At 63.7% G+C, this 26,213-nt stretch overlaps 1 protein-coding gene across 2 annotated transcripts; it reads right to left on the bottom strand.

Moving 5' to 3' along the window:
• Nucleotides 1-106: 106 nt before the first annotated feature.
• PHF24 (PHD finger protein 24) lies at nucleotides 107-26,213 on the bottom strand. Of its 2 annotated transcripts, none has more exons than XM_067543547.1 (8): nucleotides 26,066-26,213; nucleotides 13,340-13,730; nucleotides 11,050-11,235; nucleotides 7,757-7,835; nucleotides 6,772-6,974; nucleotides 4,103-4,269; nucleotides 3,629-3,730; nucleotides 107-548 (listed from the first exon to the last, which is right to left on the bottom strand). In XM_067543547.1, the coding sequence occupies exons 2-8, from the start codon at nucleotides 13,721-13,723 to the stop codon at nucleotides 452-454; spliced, it is 1,218 nt and encodes a 405-aa protein (XP_067399648.1). In that variant the 5' UTR covers nucleotides 13,724-13,730; nucleotides 26,066-26,213; the 3' UTR covers nucleotides 107-451. The 2 variants fall into 2 exon arrangements, with proteins under 2 accessions (XP_067399648.1, XP_067399649.1); XM_067543548.1 differs by having other exon boundaries at nucleotides 13,340-13,727.

Genomic DNA, 26,213 nt, shown 5'->3' with positions numbered 1-26,213 from the left:
GACCAGCCAGCTGCGTCAGGGGGGCTCGCCTAGGCTTTCTCAGCCAATCAGAAGGGGTATATTGTGTGTGTGTGGGGGGTGTGTGCAAGTGTGTGTGTGTGGGGGGGCAGTTTCCTCTCAGCCAATCAGAAACCAGAACTCTGCTGCGCTGGGGGGTGTGGACGGGCACGGTGCAGTGTGCGGGACCTCACCCCGCCCGTCAGAAGTCAGCGGGACGGCGGGCGAGGGGAGGGGAGCCCATGGGCGACGGGGGCAGCAGGCGGGAGCGCCCCGCGGGAGGGCAGGCAGCGCCCCTGGCGGGCGAAGCGGCCCGTCAGATCCTCCCGCCGTAAGCTCAGCGAAGACAGAACGAAATGGCTGGGGCTGGGCTGCGCGCACCTGGCCGCCCGCCCACGCATGCATCGTCCCCGGCGGGAGTCCTGCCCTGGCCTGGCCCTGGCCCGGGTGGCGGCTACGCCAGCGGTTTCAGGTGGACGGCAGCGCTGTTGGGGCGGGCGGCGAGGATGTAGATGACGTTGTCCTTCAGGAAGGTCGGCCAGTCGACAGGCCTGCGGGGAAGAGGGGATGGAGGTTAGCAGGGGGCCACACGGGCCAGGGGACTGTGAGCGGGGCAGCCCTCTCCCCTTCGCCCCCCGTGCAGCCCACGTTTGCCACGCAGCCTGAGCACGGAGCAGCAAGCCCATGGAGCCGACAGACCCCGGCCTGCAGCGCTGTCTCCGGGCACGCTGGCCTGGGCCTGGGTAGGGCCATTGAGGAGCCGAGATCCCCTAGCCAGAGCCTGGCATGATGCATCTGCTAAACAGGGGTCTCAGCCCCCTCCCCACTGCGCATCCCCTTCCTCCTGGCCAGGTAAGGGGACCCGGAAACCCCAGGAAAAGGCCCTCACTGGGCATCTTGGGGAAGCAGCCAGGAGCTGCCGAGAAGCCGGATGCAGAGAGCAGCCCCCCTGGAACTGGGTGCAGAGCTGCGTGTGGGACAGGCTGTGACGGCCGGACATCACAGCTGGGCGCAGGTCCGTGTGGGGCATGTGGGGCAGCAGCTGGGCAGGCAGCCAGGGCAAGGGGACCCAGATGAGACACAGCGTTCAGTGAGCCTGGCCTGGGAGCCGGCATGCGCGGATCACGGTTGCTCCCCTTGAACTGTAATTGTGCGAACCTCTGTACCGAGGGTACCCGCACCCTTCCCCTTTCCTGCCAGCCCCTGTAAAATGCCCTCCCTTCGCCGCGTGTCCGACACGGCCTAGCAGCTGCAGTGCTGTTCAGTGCTTGTCTGGGAGCCGCGGCGCTCCTGGCCCCGGGAGGGTTTGGGGCACTCCAGCACTGAGGGGCTGTGATCCACACGCTGGGAAGCTGCACAAAGGAGCTGGTGGGGTCGCGCTCGCGGGTCTCCCAGTGATTCCCGGCCTGCTCAGCAGCCAGGGCAGCGGCGCCGGGGACGAGGGGGGCTGGCGGGCGGCAGGAAGTGCAGAGCAGCACGTTTTCCAGCCCAGCAGCTGCTTTCTGCAGCGCTTGGTGCAGCTCTAGCGTCTTCTGCCCGCCCCAGCTGCTGCGTCCTGCTCTGTACCTTTCAGGACCCGACCCCAAGCTGCTTTCGGTGTCTGGGCCTGTCTGTCGCCATGGCCACATGGGATCCTGATCTTAACAATGCTGAGCCCCTCCCAAACATGAAGGAGTCGGCCCACACCCCTGAGAGATAGGGCAACACCATTAGAACAGATGGGGAAACTGAGGCATAGGGAGGGGAAAGGACTTGGGTCGCACAGCGTGTTGGCGACAGAGCCAGGATTAGAAACCCGGAGTCCTGATGGGCTGTCCCCAGCTGTCCCCACTAGCCCCTGCTCCCTCTTTGCTGGGCAAAGCGGGTTGTCTGCACATTCCGTTTTAAAACGTCCTCACGCGCCAGGAGACAGCTGTGCCCCTGGCGGGTTATGTGAACGAGCTGAGCGCCCAACACAGGCACGCCGGGGAGCTCTGAACAGAGCGCTCCCGCCTGCCTGCAAAAGAGACGCCACCAAACGCGCTTCCTCTGGGGAATCCCAGACAGTCAAGTAAGGGCTGATGTCTCTGGCTCTGAGCCCGCCCAGCGCTGTGTCACTGCAGCTTTGCGCTGACGGGACGCTGTTAATTACCGGGAGGAAGCTGGCCCTGGACTGAACGGCATGAAATATACGGAGCTATGGCTTCACTGAATTATTTCCCATCGGGGGGAATTTCCTCAGTCACCTAATGATTTTAACAGGAGCCAGAACGTTTTCTCCAGACGCATGGGATGGCAGAGGGGGATTCTGGAGACCTGAGCTCTAGTCCTGGCTCTGCTACTAGAGCAAGTCACTGCCCTGCCCCGTGCCTCAGTTTCCCCACGTGTAAAATGGGAGCAATGACACTGGTGAAACGTGTTATAATTATTGATGACCACAGGGAGGTCGAAGCTCAGTCTCACCTGGAAGACGGACACTGGTTTCTCTCCAGCACTACACTTAGGAGGGAAAAACGAAATGCACAGCCCCACAATGGGGACTAAGTGGCTGGGCGGCAGCGCTGCAGCGAAGGCTCGGGGTGGGTGGGTGGGTGGGGGGGTGTCAGAGTGGATCACAACGCGAACGCCAGTCAGCAGTGTGCTGTAGTTGCAAAAAAGGCTAGTATCGCTCCTGGCGTATTAAAGGGAGTGTCGCATGTCAGACCCAGGCGGGGACTGTCCTGCTCTGCACGGCACTGGGGAGGAGCCGGCTGGAGTCCTGTGTCCAGTTCTGGGCCCCGCACGTAGGGAAAGAGGTGAACAAAGTGGGGAGAGTCCAGAGGAGAGCAGCACAAATGAGCAAAGGCTGAGAAAACCCGAGGAAAGGTGAAAAAACCGGGGGCTGCTTAGTCTGGAGAAAAGCAGACTGAGCGGGGAGCCGGTGACAGTCTTCAGAGACTCAGAGACTCTAAGGTCAGAAGGGACCAATGTGATCATCCAGTCTGACCTGCTGCACAAGGCAGGCCCCAGAACCTCACCCCCCACTCCTGTAACAGACCCTGACCTAGGGCTGAGTTACTGACGTCCTCACATCAGGGTTTAAAGACTTTCAGGTACAGAGAATCCACCAGCCAGCGAGCCATGCCCCATGCTGCAGAGGAAGGCGAAAAACCCTCCAGGGTCTCTGCCAATCTGCCCTGGGGGGAAATTCCTTCCTGACCCCAAATATGGCGACCGGCTAAACCCTGAGCATGTGGGCAAGACTCACCAGCCAGCCTTCAACCGTGTCAAGGGCTGTTATAAAGGGGACCGTGATCAGCTGTTCTCCATCTCACTGGAGCTAGGACAAGGAGCCATGGGCCGAGACGGCGGCGGGAGAGTAGGAGAAGCTTTCAAAGGCTCCGGGCAGCTAAGCTCTGGGACAGGCTCTGAGGGAGTCCCCGGAATCCCCACCACTGCAGGCTTTTAAAAACACGCTGGACAAATCCAGGGTTCCCGACGGCCCCTTGCAGTCCGACACGGCTCCGAATGGCTGATACTCCATGCCCCCAGCACGGGGCCGCTACAGCATCCCCCACGCAGGAGCTAGCCTGGGCCCAGCAGAGCTGCACGGATCGGCCTGGAGATGCCTGCGACAGCATCCATCTTCCCCCCCGCGCCCCAGCCCTCTCACCTGGATTCCTCCTGCTCTGTGGCCAGCAAGGTCTTCTCCTGGCTTTTGCTGCTGCTGCTGCTGGCGGGGCTGCTCTCAGACATGGGTCCCACGTGGCTGATGCTGCAGAGGACAGGGGGCAATGCCCTCCATTTCAGAGCTGCCCCTGGGCTGCAGAGACGCAAGGCACCAGCAGGGCGGCAGCCGTGCTCCACGCACCGGGCATATGGCATCAGGGGGCGGCGGGGAGGTGGGGGCGCTCCCAGGCCAAGCTCAGGCAGAGGGGAGGGAGGTGGGAGCTGTTGGCGGAGGGGTGCCGGGGGATCTGGCTGACGCTTCGGCCTGCGCTGGGAAGATGCTGGGCAGGGGATCTGGGTGGAATTGCAAACTCCAGGAGTCTGAGCCGGGAGAAGTCTTCCGGTGCTCCACTGGTTCTGGAGATTTGTACAGTGCAGGCGTGGGGCAGGGAGGGGCGGGAGCTCCAGGCCCCCTTACCTGACGTTGCAGGAGGGGGTCTCCTTCTGGTGCTTCCGAAACCAGGTGTGCTGGGCTTTCCGGCACTCGCCCTCGCTGATCAGCCCGTTGCTGTCCTGGCTGAGGGGCAGGAAAGTGGCTCGCGCCCGCTCGCGCTCCTTCGCAGTCAGTAACCGCAGCAGGGAATTCTGCAGGAGGGCGAGAACAGAGGTGGGGGGCTGGCTGGGGCTCCCCGGCCTGGCTGGAGAGGAGACGGAGCGGCAAATCTCCGCCGGGCGGGTCCCTCTCCAGCCGTTCCAGGCCAGGCGGGGGCAGGCAGAGCAGGCTGCGAGGGACTGGAGCTGCGGGATGTGAGAAGAGGAGAGCACACCTCGGCGGGGAGGTCCCGCCATATCACCGACCCCTGGGGCTGACAGAGGGGTTCGAAGGTGGGACTCTCAGCACGGGAAGGTCTGCACCTCCAGGGCTGGAGCAAACGGAGACGTTCATGAGCTGGCCACTGTAGTAGGCTCTTATCCAGTCACTCGAGTGGGACAAAGGCGTAAGAACATGAGAACGGCCGTCCTGGGTCAGACCCATGGTCCCTCTGGCCCAGTCTCCTGTCTCCTGATGGCCGGTGCCAGGTGCCTCAGGGGGAGTGGACAGAACAGGGCAATTTTGAGTGATCCAGCCCCTGTCGTCCAGTCCCAGCTTCTGGCAGTCAGAGGTGTGGAGTCAAAGAATTAATCATAGAATTAATTAATAGAAGGCCTGGTCTGAAACTGGTCATAGAAGCCTGGCCTGAAGTTGTAGCCTGAATCTGAAACAGAAGCCCCAGGCTAAGCCATTAACAGAAAGCCTCAACTGAAACTATGATAAAGATGCTAAAACCCCACAAGAGGTCTCTGAACCACACCCCAGATGCAAGTTCTCTGTTATGAGCCTTAAGCCTTTTGAAGCCTGTGAACAGACTTCACCTGTTTCGATAAGTACCAGTACCTGCCCCCCTTTGTCTTACCGGCCTCATAGAAACTCACTCCTTACAAATTAGCATTTGAACAGGTATTGTGTCACCACCCATCTTCGGGTGTTAACCAGGGTCCCTGAAAACCACATTGTATAATCGAGTGACTCATTGGGCGTTCCTGTGAGGGCGTCTGGTGTGCCCCACTGCGCACTGTGATTGTCTTTCCTGTTCAGTATAAACTGTTAATCAAATTCCACTGGACGATCAACATGTAAATGAACCTAAGCAACCCCTATATAAGTCTTTTGTATCTGGTAGCCAGGCGAAGTACATTTGCCCAGCATCCAGACATGCTGCTTGACTTCTCTATAGCCACCTGGGTTTTCCCTATGGCTATAGTATTCCCCATAGCTATGGTTATGTGATTGTGTGTGTGTCACAATTAAAGCTGCACCCGATCCAACTCTAAAATGTAGCAGTGTGATTCTTTTCCATGACAGAGGTCTAGGGACACCCGGAGCGTGGGTTCATCCCTGACCAACTTGGCTAGTAGCTGTTGCTGGACCTGTCCTCCAGGACCGTCTCTCATTCTGCTTTGAATCTAGTCACACTTGTGCCCCTGGCAGTTGTTTCACAGGTGGTTGTGCGAGAAACCTGCTCTCTATTCATTTCATTGGGTGACCCCTGGCTCTTGTGTTATGTGAAGGGGTAAATATCCCTTCCCTCGTCACTTTCTCCACATCATCCATGACTCTATAGCCCCGTCATCCACCCCCTGAGACGTCTCTTTTCTAAGCTGAACGCTCCTAATCTTTTTAATCTCTCCTCGGATGGAAATTGTTCCATGATCATTTTCGTTGCCCGTCTCTGTACCTGTCCCAGTTCTAAACGACCTTTGGTGAGATGGGGCAACCAAAGCAGCCCCCGACATTCAAGGCATGGACGTACCATGGATTTATAGAGCGTCACTGGCCACTGTTGGAAGCCAGGAGGAAGCTGGGCTAGGTGGACCATTGGTCCAACCCGGCATGGCCCTTCTCATGTTCTTATTATATTTCTTGTCGTATTCACTAGCCCTTTCCTCGTGGTTCCTAACACGCTGTTGGCTTTTTTGACTGTCGCTGAGCGTGGAGAGGATGTTTTCAGAGCGCTCTCCACAGTGACGCCGAGATCTCTTTCTTGAGTGCAAACAGCTAATTTAGACCCATCATTTGGCATGCACAGCTGGGATTATGTTTTCCAAACGCGCATCACTTTGCATTTATCAACACTGAACTTCATCCGCCCTTGTGCTGCCCAGTCGCCCAGCTCAGTGAGATCCCTTCAACTCTTCGCGCTCAGCTTGGGACGCACGCTCTCCTGGCATGGTGTGCGTGGAAACTGAGGATGGGTGCTCCTGAGGGAGACAGCTGGATATGGGGCCGGAGAGACACACAGCCAGAGGGCGGGCAGAAGGGGAGATCCTGAGGAATGGACATCTCACTGGGATTGGGACAGGCACTGGGGCCAACCCTGGCACGCCGGCGGCTCTTTCCCGGGAGCTGATCTCCCGCCAGCAGAGGGGTCTGGTCTCCTGCTGACCGACTAGGGGCTGCCCGGGAAACCGAGTCTCCCGCTCTGGAGCTCTTCAGCCAGGCCCCCTCCCCCTGGGCATCCCAAACTCCCCAGGGGGTGTCCGGCCCCCCGCCTCGCGGCCCTGCCCCAGGGCCCGGCTCTCCTGCCTGCAGCGGGGTTGTCTCCGCACCTGTGGCCGGAGTTTCTGCAGCAGCGCGATGGACTCGTGGGAGAGGAAGTCCGGCCACTCGACCTGGCCCTTCTTGTCGGGGTCCAGCGCGGAGAACTGCAGGGTGGCCCGCTCCTCCTGCTCCTCGCTCATCGGCCTCTCGAAGTGGCGCTTGTGGACCAGGTGCTTGTAGTGCAGGAAATTGTCCAGCGACAGGCAGGTCTCTGCAAGGCCAAGCCAGGTGCCCATCAGCCTGCGCTGCGCCGCCGAGGGCGCCCGGGACATGCCCATGGGAGAGCAGTGACCCGCGGTCCCCGGCCAGCCCAGAACAGGATCCGGCGCCCCCCTGCACCTCCGCTCCCCTGCCGGGACCTGCAGCCAGGACTCCCGCGGTCCCTGGGCAACCACCGATGACATCACGGGCGCCCTCTCCACGCCGCGCTGTGATGTCACCGCCGTGGCCGGGGAAACGTGGAACCCGAGCGTAGGTCCTGGCAGGTGAACAAACACGCAGCAGACTTGGGCCCCAAATCTTGCTCACCTGCTGGGCTGGGGCTTTTAGGACGGGGGGAGCTGCTGGGGTTCAGGGCGCCAGCAAGAGGCGGGGCCGCGTGGCGTGAGGCTGTGGGAGCTGCTGGCAGTGCCGTGGCGTGGGGGCCGGACAGGCCTTGTGCACGCGTGCGGGAGCAGCCGTGCTAAGGGGGGGGTTGCCATCTCCTCCCCCGCCCTAGAGTCTATCACTGCACGTGCCCTGCCCTCCATTCGCCCCCCACCTTCTGCTATAGGTATCCCGCACGTGCGCAGCACGAGCCTAACGCTGGGTCTGCAAACCCTGGTCTGTGCTTGAGTTAAAGGAGAAACTCCACCCACCGCCCGCCAGCAGTTGTAGAGCTTTTATCTTCGGTGGCGACTAGGGGGCAGCAACAGAGCCAGCCGGGGGCCAGGACATCGCAGTGCGAGGCGGGGGCTTAGCCTGGCGCCAGCCGGGGCGAAGGGCAGCACTCACCCGGGATGATTTTGCATTGCTGGAAGCTCTCCATCAGGCTGTACATCTCCTCCTCCGTCAGCAGCAGGTTGAGGTTATCCTGTGCAGGGAGAAACGCACAGGGGTTAGTTGGCACCTGCGGACGGCACCCGGAGCTCCATCCCCAGCGGCCTGGCAGGCTCCCTAATCCCAGCCGGGACTTAGCTGGGCCTGGCACCGCCCAAGCATTTACACGTGGAAATGAGGAGCACAGCCCCCTTGTCGCTTCCTCCCCTCCCAGCGCGCAGCGGAACTGGCTCAGCGAGTTTATAGGGCTGTGGAAGCTGGGCGCTGCGTGTGCCTGTAGATGGGGACGGAGCACCATGTTTGTGTGTGTGTGCACACACGTGTGACCGTACGTGCGTGCACAGTGCAATGTTGCACGGGGGGGGAGCAGGGGGTTGAGAAGAAGTGACCCAGGGAAAGCCGCCGAGCTGACAAACTAGGCTTCGCATTTTGTTCTGAACATGGTGAGTGAGGCCTGTTGTCAGGTTAGTGGAGGGAGAGCTGGGGCGGGGCCAGCAAGCTGGTGTGTTATTGTAGGGTTGCTGCTGAGTGCTGGGGCGGGGCAGACTGGTGTGTTGTTGTAGGGTTGTTTGGGAATGCTGGGGCAGGGCAGGCCGGTGTGTTATTGTAGGGTTGTCTGGGAATGCTGGGGCGGAGCAGGCTGGTGTGTTATTGTAGGGTTGCTTGCGTGCTCTGATTTGCCAGTGTCGGGTAACCCAGAGGCACCAGGGTTTCTGACACCGGTTGCCAGCCTGCCCGTGAGGACCAAGCTCAGAGGAAGGGTGGCCGGTGGGCTGAGTTACTGAGGCACCGCCTGCCCCTTAGGAAGCTGGTCCCTGGGCCAGCCCCTTCGTCTCTTTGTGCCTCAGTAACTCCCGTTTCATGGGGCCTGGGGCCGGCTGGAGAAATGCGGGGCCGTGCTCAGACACTGGGGCCGCGGATGAGGCCGATTCCCTGGACAGCACTGGCGCTGGGTTCCTTGTCAGCGAGGGGCTGCATGCACGGGTGTTATTGTAGGGTCCCCCCTGCGTGTTTGTTGTTGGCGAGAGGGGCATCGCACGCCTGCCCGGTTAGCGCGTGGATGGGTCTCGTCTCTCGGCGCGCCCTGGGAACCAGAGACATGCAGCTGCTCGGGGACTGGCGCTGCTTGGCCTGGTGACTTCGGCCGGGCTGCTGGAAACCCTCCCTCCAGACCAAGTCCCGGCTGCAGCAGCAGGGCAAGCTGCCGGGGCCATTCCTTGCCCAGGGGCGCTTGCCTCCCGCCCAGCACGGCAGCCTCAGCGCAGAGCTGGGGGCACTGGAGCACAGCTGGCGAAGCGCCCTCCAGGGCCCAGCGCCCTCCGGGGCTGGCATAATGCTCCCCACTCTCTCCTTCGGGGCGACCATTCCCCAGCCTCACGCATCCCCCACCCGTGAGAGTCACTCCACGCCGGTGCCGGTCTGTCCCCCCCATCTCTCCTGCCCTGGGGCCAGCGGTAGCTCAGGACACGCCAGACCCACCCTAGCGAGGGGGAGGAGTAGCCTCTGCGCGCCGTCTGCACCCGTGCTGCCTGGGGAGAGCGCGGGCGGACGGCGTGTGGCGAGCAGGCTGGGGTGTCTGTCCCCGGCCAGAGCTTGTTCAGCCGGGGCTCAAACCCTCTGACATCTGGTGGATGTGAGATGGGGGGGGGCAAGGCCGCCTCCCTGGGCTGGGGGACTTGTGGGGGGCACGAGATCGTCTGTCTGGGTTGGAGGGGCGGGGGGGGACCATGGCTTTGGTTATGGGACGTGGAGCCTCTGCCTTGTGAGTGTGAACACGGCCGGGTGCGGCTGTCACCCTCTGGCTGCCGCCCCGTGGGGGCGCTGGAGCCATGGCGCGGGAAGTGCCCCTGGGGCAGGGCAGGTGTCGGGACCTTGCCTGCCACTGCCCGGGCAGAGCCTGCATGTGTCATAGAATCATAGAAGATGAGAGTTGGAAGGGACCTCAGGAGGTGTCTAGTCCAACCCCCTGCTCACAGCAGGACTAACCTCAGCTATATCATCCCAGCCAGGGCTTTGTCAAGCCTCAGCTTAAAAACCTCTAAGGATGGAGATTCCACCACCTCCCTAGGTAACCCATTCCAGTGCTTCACCACCCGCCTAGTGAAAAACTTTTTCCTAATGTCCAACCTAGACCTCCCCCACTGCAACTTGAGACCATTGCTCCTTGTTCTGTCATCTGCCACCACTGAGAACAGCCTAGCTCCATCCTCCCTGGAACCCCCTTTCAGGTAGTTAAAGGCTGCTCTCAAATCCCCCTCATTCTTCTCTTTTGCAGACTAAACAAGCCTAGTTCCCTCAGCCTCTCCTCATAAGTCCCGTGCTCCAGCCCCCTCATCATTTTTGTTGCCCTCCGCTGGACTCTCTCCAACTTGCCCACATTCTTTTTGTAGTGGGGGGCCCAAAACTGGACACAATATTCTAAATGCGGCCTCACCAGTGCCGAATACAGGGGAATAATCACTTCCCTCCATCTGCTGGCAATGCTCCTACTAATGCAGCCCAATATGCTATTAGCCTTCTTGGCAACCAGGGCACACTGCTGACTCATATCCAGCTTCTTGTCCACTGTTACCCCCAGGTCCTTTTCTGCAGAACTGCTGCCCAGCTCGTCGGTCCCCAGTCTATAGCTGTGCATGGGATTCTTCCTTCCTAAGTGGAGGACTCTGCACTTGTCCTTGTTGAACCTCATCAGATTACTTTTGGCCCAATCCTCCAGTTTGTTTAGGTCACTCTGTATCCTATCCCTACCTTCCAGGGTATTTACCACCCCCCTCAGCTTAGTGTCGTCCGCAAACTTGCTGAGGGTACAATCTACCCCATCCTCCAGATCATTAATAAAGATGTTGAACAAAACCGGCCCCAGGACCGACCCCTGGGGCACTCCACTTGTGACCGGCTGCCAGCTAGACATGGAGCCATTGATCACTACTCGTTGAGCCCTATGCTCTAGCCAGTTCTCTGTCCATTTTATAGTCCATTCATCCAACCCATACTTCTTTCACTTGCTGATAAGAATACTGTGTGAGACAGTATCAAAAGCTTTGCTACAGTCAAGGTATATCACATCCACCGCCTTCCCTACATCCACAGAGCCAGTCACCTCATCATAGAAAGCAATCAGGTTGGTGTCGGTGCCCGGGGCTGCGATTCCTCACCTTGGAGCTCCCTGCCCACCACTGGCCCGGCCCCCGGGGTAGCCACGAGGCCCGGTGCCAGCCCCCTGCCCACCCTCCGGGTGTGGCACTCACGCAGTAGTAGCAGCTCCAGCCGGTCTCGGTGTGCGCTGTCTCCGTCACCTCCCCGGCGCCGCCGTTCTGCAGGTAGCCCATGCGGCGCAGGCAGCCGTCATGATAGACCCGCGTGCACACCCGGCAGGGGAACAGGCTCTCGGCCGTCCACACCTCGCAGATCTCGCACATCTCGTCGCTGGTGACCTGAGCGGCAATGGGGGGGGGGGGGGGGCAGTGGGTGCAGCAGCTGGCGGGGACCCGCTGCACACGCACCTCGTCCGTTCAGACCTGAGCCAACCCCCCAGCCAGGAACGCACCTCCCTCCCCTCCCGCATTCACGGGGGCCGCAGCCGTCTGTCTGAGCGGGGCAGCGATGGCCCTGATCTGTACTGGCCTTAACACTAGCGAGGGGGCTGCATGTGGGGCAGGGGAGCTCAGCTCCTGTGAGGCCGGGGACCACATGAGAGCAGCAGTGGATGGATGGAGTGAGTGGTGTATATGGGGAGGGAAGGGCAGAGGGGTGTGTAGGAGGAGGGCTAGGGCAGAGGGGTGTGTAGGATGGAGAGGTATGGGGGTGGGTGTTTGTGAGCTCTCCCCAGGAGCCGTGCAAGCCAATCAGCTGGAGAGTCCGTGTTCTGCTGTGTAAGTGCGATGGAGGCAGAGAGATGGTTCTGCTAATGGCACAGCACTGTCCAGTGCGCCACAGCTGGACTCCGTCTTGTCGGTTTCTTGCTCTTTCCTGACACTGGTACCATTGAACCTAAAACTCTCTTGGTAAATTCCCGGTGTGTGAGCGAGGAATGTACGCGCCGGGCATCAAAAGACACCAGCCTACACTGCTCTGACAACCGAAAGGGGAGTGAAGACACCAACGGCCCCATCCTGACCCTGAAGGGTGAAGAATACCGATCGACGACCCTACAGTGCAAATTAACCACCCTGACGTACAGAGCGACCCACCCTGGGAACAGACACAGAACAGAAATACGAGAACAGCCACGCTGCAATTAGCTGGTGATTAACAGCGACACTGAACGCAGAGGTAGCAGGACACAGCCAGGCCCACAGACTGACATGAGAGCCAGCGGCAAGCACAAAAGCTGGGTAAAAACAGGGACACTCTGGGTCTCGTTCTGCAATTGTCATCTTGGAGCATCGGATTCGCGTCTGACAGAGGCCTGGCTCCCTCCTCGTGCCCAGCCTCGTTGGTCACTGGGCTGGCTCGAGCGACGCGTACAAGGACTGGTCATTACAGCACACCAGCCTGCAGAGCTTTGTGAAGGTGTGTGTGACTGTGGCGGCTTCTTGCTATTCGTACATGTACAATCAACGCGGCGTGTTGCCTTGTCCCCCTGAATAAGATCCTGCTCGTCTTTTCTTTTACAAGTATAACGTGTTTGTGGGGATGGACAGAGTGGTATGTATGGGAAGGGACCTGTATAGGAAAGGGTGGATAGATGGAGAGGTGTGTTTGTGGATGGATGGGTGGGTGGGTGGACAGAGAGGTGTTTGTGTGTGGGCAGGCGGGCGGGTGTGTTTGTGGGTAGGCGGGCGGGCGGGCGTGTTTGTGTGTGGGTGGGCAGACGGGTGTGTTTGTGGGGCTGGACGGAGGGGTATACATGGGAAAGGACCTGTGTAGAAAGGGTGGGCAGATGGAGAGCTCCCTTTCCCCGACAGCCACGTGCCTCTCCTGCCGCTGGCCGTCGGGTTCAGCGCCTGCGGGCTGGGGAGGGCGGTGCAGGAGGTCTGCTCCGCGGGGTTTCATGCTCCCCACTCTCTGCTTCGGGGCGACCGTTCCCCAAGCCTCACGCCTCCCCCGGCCAGGCCATTGTCGGTGAGAGTCACTCTGCGCCGGCGCTGTTCTGTTTCCCCCCATCTCTCCTGCCTTGGGGCCAGTGCATAGCCACAGGGCAGGACCAGGGGGGATCTGACCCTATGGGGGGGGTGAAGCCAGTGGAGACTACAGGCACCAGCAGGCCAGGCTCTACCCCACCCCCAGCGGCCCAGGGGTGCCAGGCTCAGCCACTGGCCGGGGGGTGCTGGAGAAGGGTCACCCACCCTGGGAGTCAGGTGCTTGGCCCCAGGGAGGCCAGATGATGCCAGACCCAGCGGGGAGCCTGCAGGGCTGCCTGGCGCTGATCCCGCTCTCCTGGCGAGGGCATGGTGCCCGGCCATGGGTAGCAGTCAGGTCTCGCTCCCACACTGGGGCCTTTTCTCCTTTGTGACTATCCCACGGCTGCACGGGCAGGCTGCCCGGTTCCTCTGACGTGTCCACCTGGACCCCCCATTGCCCCGCACACATGCTCACCTGCTCCCGTTGGTCCAGGCTGATCTCCAGCGGCTCGTCGTCGTGCAGCTGGCGCGTGGGCCGGACGAAGGCCGGCGGCGTGAAGCGGTTGGCGCGGTCGAACTCCTCTGGCTCCACGCCCCGTCCGTCCCGCAGCCTCTCCCAGGCCGCCCGGTTGACGCGGCTCTCCTCCCGCCGCGAGGGGCCGGCGTCCGGCCTCTCCTCCTCCTCCTCCTCCTGCACCTCCTGCACCACGTGCTCCAGCGTCCCCCGCCGCCCGCCCCACGCCTCCGCCTTGCGCTTGCTGGAGGGCCGCTCCCGCAGCCCGTCCTTGAAGGCAGAGACGGCGAGGCTGACCTTCTGCACCTGCTCCACCGTCTGGCGCCGGGACATCAGCACCCCCATGGCTCTGCTGGTGGGCGAGACGGAGCAGGAGGTCCAGGGGCTGCCTGCCTCGTGGCTGACAGCCCCTCCCGCCACTGAAAGGCAGCTGGTTCTGGGGTGTGCCAGGGCAGCTGCCTCCGCGGGACTCACCCACCGCTGAAAGGCCACGGCCTCCGGGGCGGCTGTTTAACAGCGTCCACCAACGCTGCGCAAGACTCACGCGCCCGGCTCTGAAATGCGGCCACCTCTAGGGCAGGGCCCAGCCGCTGTTGGGCAGCGCAGAGCAACGCCGCGCCACAGATGAGGACAGGAGGTGAAGAAGATTTCCGTGTCCAGCTGAAGCCCCAGGGAGGGTTTAGGCAGAGCGGAGGGGAAGCGAATGACCCAGGTTAGATTCTGACCAGGGTTTAGCCCCAGATTCTTGTCAAAGGTGCCCGGGGCCAGCCCTTGGTGCGGTTGTGACTCTGGTCTGAAAGGGGCGCTCAGGGAGGATGTAACTCCTGCTCCTCTATTGCAAACAGAGATTAGTCCCTCAGCTGCCCTCTGACCCTTCCCTGGGGCCGGGAAGCCCTGGCCCTTCACGCTGCTCCCCATTCAGGGAGGGACTGATTCCTGTGCAGGCGCTCCCACCCCATCCCGGAGCAGCCACTCCAGTTCACTAATTCCCCACCCGTGGGAGGAGGGGTGTGGGCCAGGCTGTGGGAGCTCCAGGCCCAGCTCAGACACCGGCTCCAGGGCCGTTAGCACGACCCTGCACCCCTTTGCTTGCATCTCCTGTCCTCCTCTGCAAAGCGCAGCCCCTGGCATTCTCCTGGCCCTGCTGCGGGGAGGGGGCGTCAGCTAGTGTGTGCAGCCAGCTCTGCAGATGCAAACCCATCAGCAGCACTGTCTCTCGGGTGCAGATCATGCCTGAGCCGGAGCGGAGACGTTGCCGTGCGCCTCGGCTGTAGGGTCAGATCAACAGTTCAGAGAGCCCTGCGCACCGCAGGGAAAACTACACAGTCCAGCTCCAGCCCCGCACCTGCTCTGGCCATCCCGGGCAACACACACCGTGTGCCAACACACACAGCCTCACCCCCCTCTGTCACATGCAACACACACGTACGTGCACACACACGCACGCCTCCCTCCCTCGCTCACACACACACCCACACACCTCTGCCACAGGCAACACACACACAAACGCAGGCACGCATGTGAACACACACGCTTCTCTCTCCCACACACACAGCCCCACGCTTCTCCCTGTTGCATGCAACACACGTGTACAAACACACTCAACATGCAGACACACGACACCGCCCTCCTTCTCCCACACACAGACCCACACATCTCTGTCATATGCAACAAACACAGAAACACACACACACCTCCCTGTCCCACCCCACACCCCTCTGTATCACACACACACACACACACCTCCCTGTCCCACCCCCACACCTCTCTGTATCACACACACACACACGACACCGCCCTCTCCCACACACAGACACACACACACACATTCAGGTTCCCCTCCCCTCCCGCCCCACGTCCGTGGATTTGCAGTTCGAGCTGAGGACGCAGACGCTGGTACCCGCAGCAGGTCACGGCCCTCGGTGCCCCATGGCCAATCCCGCCGGTAACGGGCCCGGGGTCGCCCTGGGCGCCCCAGCCAATTGCGTTGTATCAACGGGGCCGCCCGGCCCCCTGCCGGCCCCTCTCCCACCCGCCCCACATCACACCTGCACACACACACGCCTGCGCCCCTCTGCGTTCCCGCTGTGCCAGCTGGCGCCACGGCACCCCCGAAGCACTGCCCGTCTCCCTGCGCTCTCCAGATCGATTTCCTCCCCGGTTGCCAGGGAAACCCAGGCTCCCGAGGGCCGAGGCTGGCAGGTGATTTGCGCCTGCAGCTCCCGGTCATGGCTGGCCCCCCAAGGGCTGCAACGCGCCCGCGGATTCCTCATGCCCAGCAGAGCCGAGGGAGGAGAGGGGAGGGGGACAGGCCTGGCGCCAGGAGGACCCTGCCAGGCAGGAGGCGCAGGGCGCGGTGCCTGCAGACGAGGGGCTCCCGGGAGCCCCGGGCGACGGGGCAGGCGGGCGACGGGCCCCGGGGGGCGCCTGGGGTGCACAGCGTGGGCCGAGCCATGTGGGCAGCGTGGCAATGGGAGAGGACACGAGCTGGGCGGGGGCAAGAGGGCACAGGCGGGCAGCGTGGGGCCCTGCGCAATGGAGCTGCTCGCTGGGCTGGCTGCGGGTGTGGGTCTCAGCCTCCCGCCGTCCCTCTGGGACCCCTTGGGCCTGCCCTGCATCCCCGGCCTCTCCCGCCGGAGAGCCAAGGACTCAGAGCCATGGGAGTACCCGCTGCTGCAGGGGGAGAGGCTGGGCCGGGCTGGCAGCCATGGGGCAGGGCCCCATCCCCTTCCCTGGATCGTGAGAGCCTCCCCCAGCCACAGGGACCCAGCCTGAAAGCAAGTGTCCTCGCTCCTTAGAGCCCGTGGCAGGGACCCAAGAGCCTATCCCCTGGAGCTCTGCCCCCCCCCGTGCCCCCACGCTCGGAGAGAATCCAGTGTCCCAGGCTGTGTGCCCAGTGCCTTTCACCCCCAAGGAGCCCCACGGCTTGTGCACCCAGCACTGCAGTGCTGCCCCCTCTGGCGTGGGAAGGGGCAGCTGTTGAACTGGCAAACACCGGCAGGAGGGAAATGCTGCGTGGGGCACTACAGGGCCCCGACGCTCTCCTCCTGTGGGCCAGAAATAACGCGGGTGTGGGGGGGGGGGAGAGGAGTGGGCAGGGTGGGGCATGCCCGCTGGTCCTTCCACCTTGCCCCGGCTCGCCCTGCGTCTCCCCAGGGGCTTTCCCGCCACGGTCCCGGGAGGGCCACTGGCTCCATCCACTCTCACGGAGAAGAGCTGCCACACAGCAGAGCTGCCAAGGCAGGGGCCAGCCTGCCAGGGCCCTGCCCGGGCCTGGGGCGTCCCCCTTGGGAAGCTGGGGGGCAGCTCGCTGTGAGGGCCAGGTCCCACGGCTCCAGAGCCCGGCGGGGCTGTGACCTGTGCGCAAGAAGAGGGGTGTGTGAGAGTGCGCGTGCCTGGGACACACCCCTCTGCATGCTGGCTCACTTTCAAACACACTCACCGTCACACGGTGCACACTGGCCAACACACCACAGACACGGAGAGCCACATGCACACACACACACTCCAGCACACACACAGCAAAGAAACACAAATGCACCCACTGAGAAATACACACACACACACACACACACTGCCTTCGTACACGTGCACTGAGAAACACACACATACTGCCCTTGCTCACACACACACTGAGAAACACATACACTGCCCTTAAACACACGCACACTGCATTCACACTCACACACACACACACAGAGCAAGTAAACGCACACACTACACAAACGCATTGAGAAACACACACACACTGCCCTCACACACGCAGCAAGGAAACCCCACCCCAGCCAAAGAGCACACAAACACAGAGCACCGTGTGGTTAATCCCCAGCACAGCTGGGCTGGGTGCGGGCATCCTCTGCTCGCCGCTCAGCAGAGGTTTAACAGCACAGGGACACAGATATTCGGATTAAAAAGCAAGCCCTGTGCGATACCCACGGAGCCCGCGGGCGCCGGATTCAGAGCTGGCTCAGGGCCCCATCTTGAAAGGCAGCAGAAGTGGGGACTCCTCATCGAATGGGGGTTTCTAGCAGGAGGTCGCTGGGCCCTGTCTAGGCCAGATGCTTTTCAATCTGCCCCCCACGGTCTGGCAGTAAATATAAGATCCCTGCTGGTAAATCGTGTGGCTGGCACGCAGACGGGCGGAGCGGTCCGTCGCGCCGAGGAGGGGCAGCTGCACAGAGCGATCGGGCCCATGAAAAACGAAGTGGGGTTAATACAGCCATGCAACATCAGACCTCTAGGGAGAAGGACGCCGACCAGACCTATACAATGGGGGGCTGCCCCCGGGAAGCAGCGACCCTGGGAAGGATCTAGGAGTCAGCCCGTTCAGGAAGAGCTCCCAGTCCGACGCTGTGGCTAAAAGGGCTCACGCGATCCCTGGGTGCACGCCTGGGAGTAGAACAGGGAGGTGATTTTCCCTCTGCACGTGGCACTGGTGGGGCCGGGACTGCAGACTGCATCCTCACGTTCTAAAAAGGATGGTGAAAAACTGCAGAGGGGGCAGAGGAGAAGCCACAAAACTGACGTGAGGCATGGAGAGAAATGCCCTTGACCGGACGAGCGCCATCCGTCCAGCTTATCAGAGTGAAGACTGAGAACCGGCTTGAAGCACCTTCCTGGGGAGAAAACCCTAGGCACCAAGCGGCTCTTTCACCTAGCGAGAAAGGCAGAACAAAAGCCAATGGCCGGAAGCTGAAGCCAGACAAGTTCAAATGGGTCTCTGTCACGGCTATGGGGCTGGAAAACAGAGCGAGGAGCAAGGCACGGCAGTGACAGAACACGCAACTGAGACAGCCTGGCTGTATAAAATACGCCCTGGAGCCTTCGCCGATGTGCCAGGAAGTATCAGCAGCAATAATTATAGCTACACGGCGCTTGTCAAAGTGAAGGAGCAAAATCCATCCGGGAGGAAGCGACGTGAGCGTCTTTGATCCTGTTCGTTCATCTGCTCACTGAGCTGTGAAATGCGGTGCCCGGCCATGGCTCTCCCAGGCAGGGCCTGGTGTATACACCGTCAGAGAGACGCACAGACACACACCTGCAAACACAAGCACTATCGTGTGCTGAGCCACAGACACAAATCTGCACACACACACACACACACACACAGAGTCTTATAGCCACCTTCCCAAACACTCACTGCTGCACACACGTGCAGAGGCATAATCTCCCCCCGCCCGCCCAGGCGGAAACGCACACTCACACTCAGCTCTGCAGTCTCACACACAGCTGTGCCTGCGGTAGCATCACACAGGCGCACACACCCTGCGACATTTGCTCATGTGCACTCGTGTTCAGGCAAACACACAGGCATGTGTTCATACACACCCACACAGAGATACGTTTTCATGCACACACATCCACATCCAGACATGTATTCACACGCACCCGCACACACACACACACACACGTGTGTCTTCATGCACCACCCACACCACACAGAGGTGTGTATTCATGCACATGTACACTCACAGGCATTCACTGATGCACACACACGTGTGTATTCATGCACACACACATCTGTATTCATGCACACACTGGCATGTATTCTCACACGCACCGAGGCGTGAATTCACACCCTCACCCGATCCCCGATCTGGAGTCTGGCCAGCCGGATTGAGAAGTGATTTCCAGAAAGGCGTGACTGGAGCAGAGAAGAAGGCGGGCGTGTGAGCGGCGATGGCTGCGTCTGTGTGTCTGTGGCTGCGTGGGCAGGACGCCGCTGGGCAGCCTTGGCTAATCCGCTCTCCTGGAGCCGGCAGCGCCAGCCTCGCCTCCCCCACACGCTGCGCTGCGCTGGCCAGCGAGGACACGGAGAATCGCAGGGACAGGGGCCATGGGACGCGGCTCCATCCCCTGCCCGGCTGCCCGGCATGAGAGGCCGGCCCTACTGAGCACCAGCACCTGAGCAACAGCGCTCAGCGTAACACCATTCACACCCCGAACAGCAGCACCCGCCCTGCAGACCAACGCGTCGGGAGTAACCGGGCCGCCAGTCCCCGTACTCGAAACAGCCCCAGCCGTGCCCCCCACGTAACCGTAACCGCAGCACCAGTCTGGGCATCGGGCCTGCGTCCCACGGGGGGCGGTGCCCGCCTGACCTCTGCCTGCTGCAGGCAGCTGGGGCTAAAGGCAGCCACGGTCCTGGCCCCGCCACGGCCCCAGTGCCCTGGCTAGCAGGACTGCCGGTGCCCTATCCCCGTCCCCTCACCCGGCTCCATGGCTCCTCCGCCCTGCGCTGAGCTACTGCCCGAGGGAGGTTTGATTCCCTTCTGCTGCAGCCCAGATCCCCAGCTCCTGCTAGTCACGGCTCATCCCCTGCGCCGCCAGCTGCCCGCCCGCGGGCTGGGCCTGGAATCTCCTTCGCTGGGGGCCTGGGTTCTCCCTCCTTCCAGCCAGCAGCCACGGGGCTGGGCTCCGCTGGCAGCCGCCCGGCCAGAACGGTCGCCTCCCCTGTATTTTATTATCGGCCCCCCACCCACGTGGGCCCCATCCTCAGCCCTGGGAGCCCTTCCTCCCCACAGAGAGCTGCCGTGCCCTCCGGCAGGGTGCAGGGCCCGACCCACGGTCTCATGGCGCCTTGGCTCTCTGGCCCTCCTTGGCTGGCCGGGGGCTCTGTGCGCCCACCGCCCCGCTCTCCCCTGCCCACGGCAGCAGACTGGCAGAGCCGCGCCCCCGCCCGGGGGTCAGGGCAGAGGCAGATGACGACTCCATCCCTGGCCCTTTGCTCCCAGCCCCGTCGCCATGTAGGCAGGGGTCGGTGCCCCGCTCCCCACAGATGCTGGGGGGCAGAGGACAGGGGGTGCCCCTGGGGCGGGCAGCAGCGGTGCCATGTCGCCCTGGCCTGGCTCGTCCTGCCCATCTCAGTCCATCTTTGCATCAGTGTCTTTCCGGGAGCTCCCCAGCCCAAAGCACTTCCCCCGAGTGCGAGACCCTGCCCTCTGCGCCCTGCTGCCCCGGCCCTTGGCGGCCTGTACCCTGGAAGCCAGGCTGTCCCCTCATCCTCCCGGTCCCTGCTGGCAGATCTGCCTGGACCTGGGCCCCTCTGGGCCCCTCTCTGGGCCCCCTGCTGCCTCCCTTCCCCCTCTGCTGTGCCCACGGCAGCTGCATTTGCAGCTCGCTCTGCCTGCTGCATGGGCGTGGGCCTGGCGTCAGCCTGGGCCGCTTGGCCCCATCCAGGCCCCGTGGCAGCATCTCCCAGGCACAAGGCAGCGCGGGCAGGCGGGGATGCCCCCAGGCCTGCCCTGGCTTCCCCGTGCAGTTCAGGGCTTAGCTGGGAACGGTTCTCCTGGGCTCGAACCCACCCAGGCGCTGGGCCCAGCCGAGCTCACGGGCCCGTCCCCTCCCCGCCCCCTTCACGTGGTCAGCACTGTCCACTGCGGGGCAAGAGCCTTCCCCTCTGCAGCCCCGGACCCCGGGACAGCCACCCCGTCTCTCTCCGTCCTGCTCAATACCCCTCTCCCCGCCTGGCGCACCCTCCCCGTCCCCACAGCCACGGCAGAGGCACTATGCAGCAGTGGTACTGCACGCTCAGCCCTGCCTGGCTGGCGGGAGTCCCTGACTCTCTCGGGCGATGGCTGTCTGCGAGCGGGTCCCTTGGCACGGGGGGATCCGGTGCCGCCATCATCTTGATGCGGGCTGGTGCCAGCTTGACCTTGTCTCCTGGCGCAGCCTAGGAGCTATTTTTAGGTCTCTGTAGAGATGCTAAATCTGGCCACAGACAGGTGCATCCTCCGCACGCTGTCCTCAACCTTCACGCGGGCGCGCCAGGCTGGATGCAAGAGGCTGGGGCGTTGCCAGCTCGCCCGGGTCCCAGGGGCGGATGTCCTTGCCCCGGCTGGGAACAGACTCAGCCCTGGGGGAAGGCTTGGGAGTGAGTGTTCAGCCCATCAAAGTCCGTCCCAGGCTCCGATCAGCTCATCCTGCCCACCCCCAACAAAGCAGGCCAGGAGCTGCACCCCCGCATAGAGCAGGGGAAACTGAGGCCCCAGGGTCACACCCATACGTGCTAGAATGAGGCATGGCCCCCAGCAGAAGCTGGCTTCTAATCCTGTGCTTCTCCGGCCATCCCCCCACTCCCGCCGCAGGGTGCAGAGCAAGAACCACAGGCTAGCAAAGCCGAGCCCTGGCTCACTGGGTCAGCCTGTAGCGACGGGAAGCCAGCCCCATCCACTGGCTGGTTGAGATCCCACGTGACACGAGTGGGCAGGTCTCAGCCTGGGGACTGGCGCAGGGACACCCCCACCTCTCCCGGGACGGACCATGACCCCTTTCCAGGGCAGGGCTGAGGTGATGGCCGGGGGGGGGGGTGGGGGGACGGGACACGACACACACGCTGTTTGGGAGCCCCGATGCAGCCAGTTCTCTGGGCAGCCCCATCAAACACCCACGGGAGGAAGGAGCTGACAGTCAACCAGCCACCCGCCGGGGGCCGGCTCGGAGCCACCCCCAGCCCCGGGCTCCCCTCAGCCTCCAGCACTCTGGCTGGGATGGGGGGGGGGGATGAAGATTTCCACGCCCCCTTCCTTAGCAGGGCCCCCCAGCCCCAGCCCCGGTCATTGCCTCCTGCCACAGCTTTACACCCAGCTCTCCCTTGGCCACGAGAGGCTCCCCTCCCCCACCCCCTGCAGCCCCCCCCCACCCCCAATGCCCCGCAGCCGGGGTGGTCTGGCAGCGTGTCTGGCTGCGCTTGACGCCCCGCTGCGTCTCCCAGTGCAGCCCAGGCTGCGGGGCTGCCATACGGCATTAAAAACACCTCTCGGCTCCCCCGGAGCCCAGCAAGCGGGAGGTAGGGAAGGGGGGGGCTGCCCTGAGCTTTCCTGGGAGAGGAACCTGTAGGGCAGGGCTGGAGCTGATCCCAGGTCTCTCCTGCTCTGTGTCACCCTAGTAAAAGCCCTTCCCCAGACCCCCCCCCACCCAGTGCCTGCGCCTGGCCGCCCGCTCCCGGACTTGTCAGGGTGGAGATTCCAGCAGAGATGGGGAAACTGAGGCGCGGGGCGGGGTGGGGCTGGCGCTCAAGAGATCCCATCGCCGGCACTCCAATGTAGGCCGGTGACAAGGTCCGTGGGGGGGAAGGTGCCAGGGGCTGGGGGTGAGAGCGGGCTGGGGCGGGCTGGGGCGGGGGGCCTCGGCAGGGCATGGAGCTAGTGAAAGCTGCTGTGGCGCAGTCGGCGTGGCATGCAGAGGGTAAGGCAGCGAGGGATGGAGCCAGACGTAATCGGCTTTGCTGGGAAGCAGATTCCCCAGAGGGCAGTAACAGACCCGGCCCTGCCGGTTGGGAAAGGAGCTCAGCCCCCCTCAGAGCTCCCCTCCCCTGCCACGCCCCATCCTGTCCCGCCAGCCCCCACACCTGGCCGCAGGGCCCCTTTGCACACTCACCGGGCCATCTCCCTGGGCCGGCCCCAGCCCATCGGTCTGCACAGCACCCGGCACAAAGGGGTTCAGAGCGCCCACCAGGGTGCAACCAGCCCTGCTCTCCTCTGCACACATGGGGCCCCCAGCCCCAGGTGGGCCCCCCACACTCTGCCCCAGCCTGCCCTGGGCTCCCTGGAAGCTGGCGTGGAGCCGCTGGGGCTGGAATCTGGAGGGGCCACACCCCGGGACACCCCCACCCGGAGAAGTGGAGGGAAAGCACCCCCGCCTGCCCAGCGCGGGGCGGGGTGGGGGACTGGGTGCTGCGCTGAGACGCCTCGCCTGGCTGAGCAGCCTGCACTCCGCTGCTGAAGGCAGGATGCTTTGGGGGCACTGGGCACCTAGGCCCCCTACCCCCAGCTGCCAGGAGCCCCTCAGCCCTGACCAGCTGTGTTATGGTAGGGTTGTGAGCTGGGCGCTGGGCTGTTATTATCCGGCTGGGAGCCCAGGGCTGGGCTGTTATTGTAGGGTTGTGAGCTGGGCGCTGGGTTGTTATTGTCCGGCGGGGAGCCCAGGGCCGGGCTGTTATCGTAGGGTTGTGAGCTGGGCGCTGGGCTGTTATTGTCTGGTTGGGGGCCCAGGGCCGGGCTGTTATTGTAGGGTTGTGAGCTGGGCGCTGGGCTGTTATTGTCTGGCGGGGAGCCCAGGGCCAGGCTGTTATCGTAGGGTTGTGAGCTGGGCGCTGGGTTGTTATTGTCCGGCTGGGAGCCCAGGGCTGCGCTGTTATTGTAGGGTTGCTCCTGCGGTCTCAGTCTGTGTGTGGTGATGCAAGGAGCAGGCTGTGTGCTGCGTTTGTTTGGGGAACTCACGCACCGAAAGGCTGAGCCGTGGGCGGGAGCGAACGTGGAGCTGGGGGCCCAGGCGGAGCCGTCCACCCCGGCTGCCTCTGGGGAAAGCCGTGGGGCTTTGCCTGCCTCCTTCGGCCTGTGCCCCCCACCTAGCGCTTAGCGCAATCCGTCCCTCAGCTGCCTCTCCTGCCACCCCTGCAACGGGATCGGCCAGACTTGGGCTGGACAGATTGGACCCCCGGTTCCCCCGCCCGCCCTCTGTCCTCCGGGGTGCACTCCTGGCCCCGGGTACCGCCCCACTCCAGTAACTGGCCCTGCGCTGGCTGCTGACACCTCCGGGCGTCCTGTGTCCCAGGCTCCCTGGAGCCGGGGGGAGGGGAGGGAGGCGTTACTCTCTTGCCCTGCCCACCCCAGTCCCTCGGGGGTACAGCCCCCGGCCACGAGGGAAGCCAGCCCTGCCTGCAGACGTGAACAGGGGCTGCGTGTCTCGCTACCGGGGATCTCTGCGCCGGGTCTGCCAGGCACTGGGGTGGCTCTGAGCGTCGCTGCAGCTGAGCTGCCCCGGGGCCTGGCGTCTCCTCCAGCTGGTGTCGACTCAGCCCGGTCTGCGTGAAGCCCCCCTTCCCCCTGGGGTCTCCCCTACCTGCTGCAGCCTGCGGCAGGGCTACAGCCTGGCAGGCGACATGGAAAGTGCTGGCTAAACATGTGGGCACCACCACTGCCTGTGACGCCAGCCCTCCGGCGCCCGCGTCTCTGGCAGGAGGAGATCCCTGCAGCTCCCTGCCGGAGGGGCGGGCGGACGCTCTGCCTCTACGTGACGGTGCGACAGCGGCTGTGCCAGGGCAGCTGCTCCCGTTGCGCGCAGCGCTGGGGAAACCACGGAGCGGGGAGGCCAGGCCGCCAGCCCCCCAGGGGTGCCCAAGGGGGAGGGGGGAAGGCGCCTTCCTGCTGCCTACCCTGAATCCCTTGGAGCAGGGCCCCGCCCGGGGCGTACGCGGGCAGCAACAAAGGCCCTGCATGGCTCGTGGAGGAGGATGTCTCTGGGGTGGCCTGTCCTACGTGGCGCGCTGCCAGCCGGCTGGTTTCTGTCACTGAGCTGCCCCGGGGAGGAGGAGCAGGGCAGCGGGCTGGTCACTGCTCTGTTATACGGCGCCCGGGAGCTCGCCGGCTCCCTCGGCTCCAGGCATGCACCCCTGCATCCCCTGCGGCCCTGCTGCTCCCCTGCTCCGTTTCCCCCATGGAGCGGGGGGCTGCGTGGCCTCCCAGCTCATGGTGCTGACGTGGGCGCAGGGCGCTGCAGGCCTGGAGGGCAGGCTGCAGTCCAAAGCCGGGGAGGGCTGGGCTAGGGCAGCCCAGGGGGCTCAGAGGGTGAAGGAAGGGCATGGAAGAGCCGGAAAGAGCTCTTGAGTGCGAGGCGTGTCTGGCTGGGGACGGGGGGAGCCAGGCGCCTGGAGCACTGAGCACGTGGTGCCCAAGCTGGGAAGCCAGCCTGGAGGGCACGGCCCTGCCCTGGGCCCGGGGCAAGGACAGGCTGGGAGCGCGAGTCACCGAGTGTGGCTCTCCAGAGTCCAGCCGACGCTGGCAGGGCGAGGAAAGGGCTGAGATGGGCAATGCGAGCCAGCGAGGCTGCCCCGGGGCAGACGGACAGACAGACCAGAGAGGGGGAGCTCCTGAAGGGACGCCAGGCAGTGGCCCAGGCGGGCAGCAGCATGGGGAGTCCGTGGCTGGGGATTGCCAAGGCCGTGATGACCTTGGCCCGGGGTGTTGCCCCTGGGAAGGTGGGGCTGGGGCACAGCTGTGACCTCGGGCCTCACCCCATGCAGGAGGGCGGGAGTGACCCTGGCACCGGGCCCTATTGGGATGCGGGGGGGGAGGGTGAATCCCTCACAGGGGATGGGGTCCTGGGGGGTGGGGCATGGCCCAGCAGGGGCTGATGGCACCGAGCTATGCGCAGGGCAATGAGACACATCTCCGGGGGCCTGGCGGATATCTAGGGGAGGGGTACGGGGTCCCACGGCACCCCTGGGAAGCCAGAGAGGGGAGTTCCCAGGACCCCTGCTCCTGCTTCATTGGGGTGCGGCCCCCCCCGGCTCTGCTCTGGCTGTCTGCTGGCCCCCAGGCCAGGGTGCTGTGGGGAGGGCAGAGGCGTTTCCCAGCCGCCCTGCCTGTGCCTGTGCCATCCCTCGGCCCCCTGGGCTGGGCTCCTGGGGGTGGGCGCTGGCTGGGGCGTGGGCAGGGGGCAGGCCTGCGCGCCCCCCCGCCTTGGCCCCCCTGCCCGGGCACCCAGGGAGCCCGCCCTGCCCTGGCTCGGTGCCGGCTGGGGAATGGGGATGCTGGCTCCGGGGTGGGGCTGCCCCCCAGCTCCCTCGGAGCGGATTCAGGCAGGAGCGCACAGTGCCCCCCCCCGCTGGCACGGAGCCCCCCCGCCCCCGGCGCCCCATGCGGACCCTGCCCCCAGGGCGCCCACCCCCGAGCACGCATCACTTACCGGAGCGGGGAGCCGAGCCGGACGCGCTGCGGCGGGCGGGCGAGCGAGCGCTAAGGGGCCGCCCGCCCCGAGCCCATCCCGCCCGCCCCGCCTCGGCCGCAGAAAGGGGGGTGGGGGGGCGAGGCTGGTACCCGGAGCCGATGCGGCG

Source organism: Emydura macquarii, unplaced genomic scaffold (assembly GCF_026122565.2).
Source record: "Emydura macquarii macquarii isolate MOO-44397 ecotype Brisbane River unplaced genomic scaffold, CSIRO-AGI_Emac_v2 contig_915, whole genome shotgun sequence".
Lineage (NCBI taxonomy): Eukaryota > Metazoa > Chordata > Testudines > Chelidae > Emydura > Emydura macquarii.
Note: the sequence above shows the minus strand (reverse complement) of the source record. Positions and strands in the feature narration are given on the sequence as shown.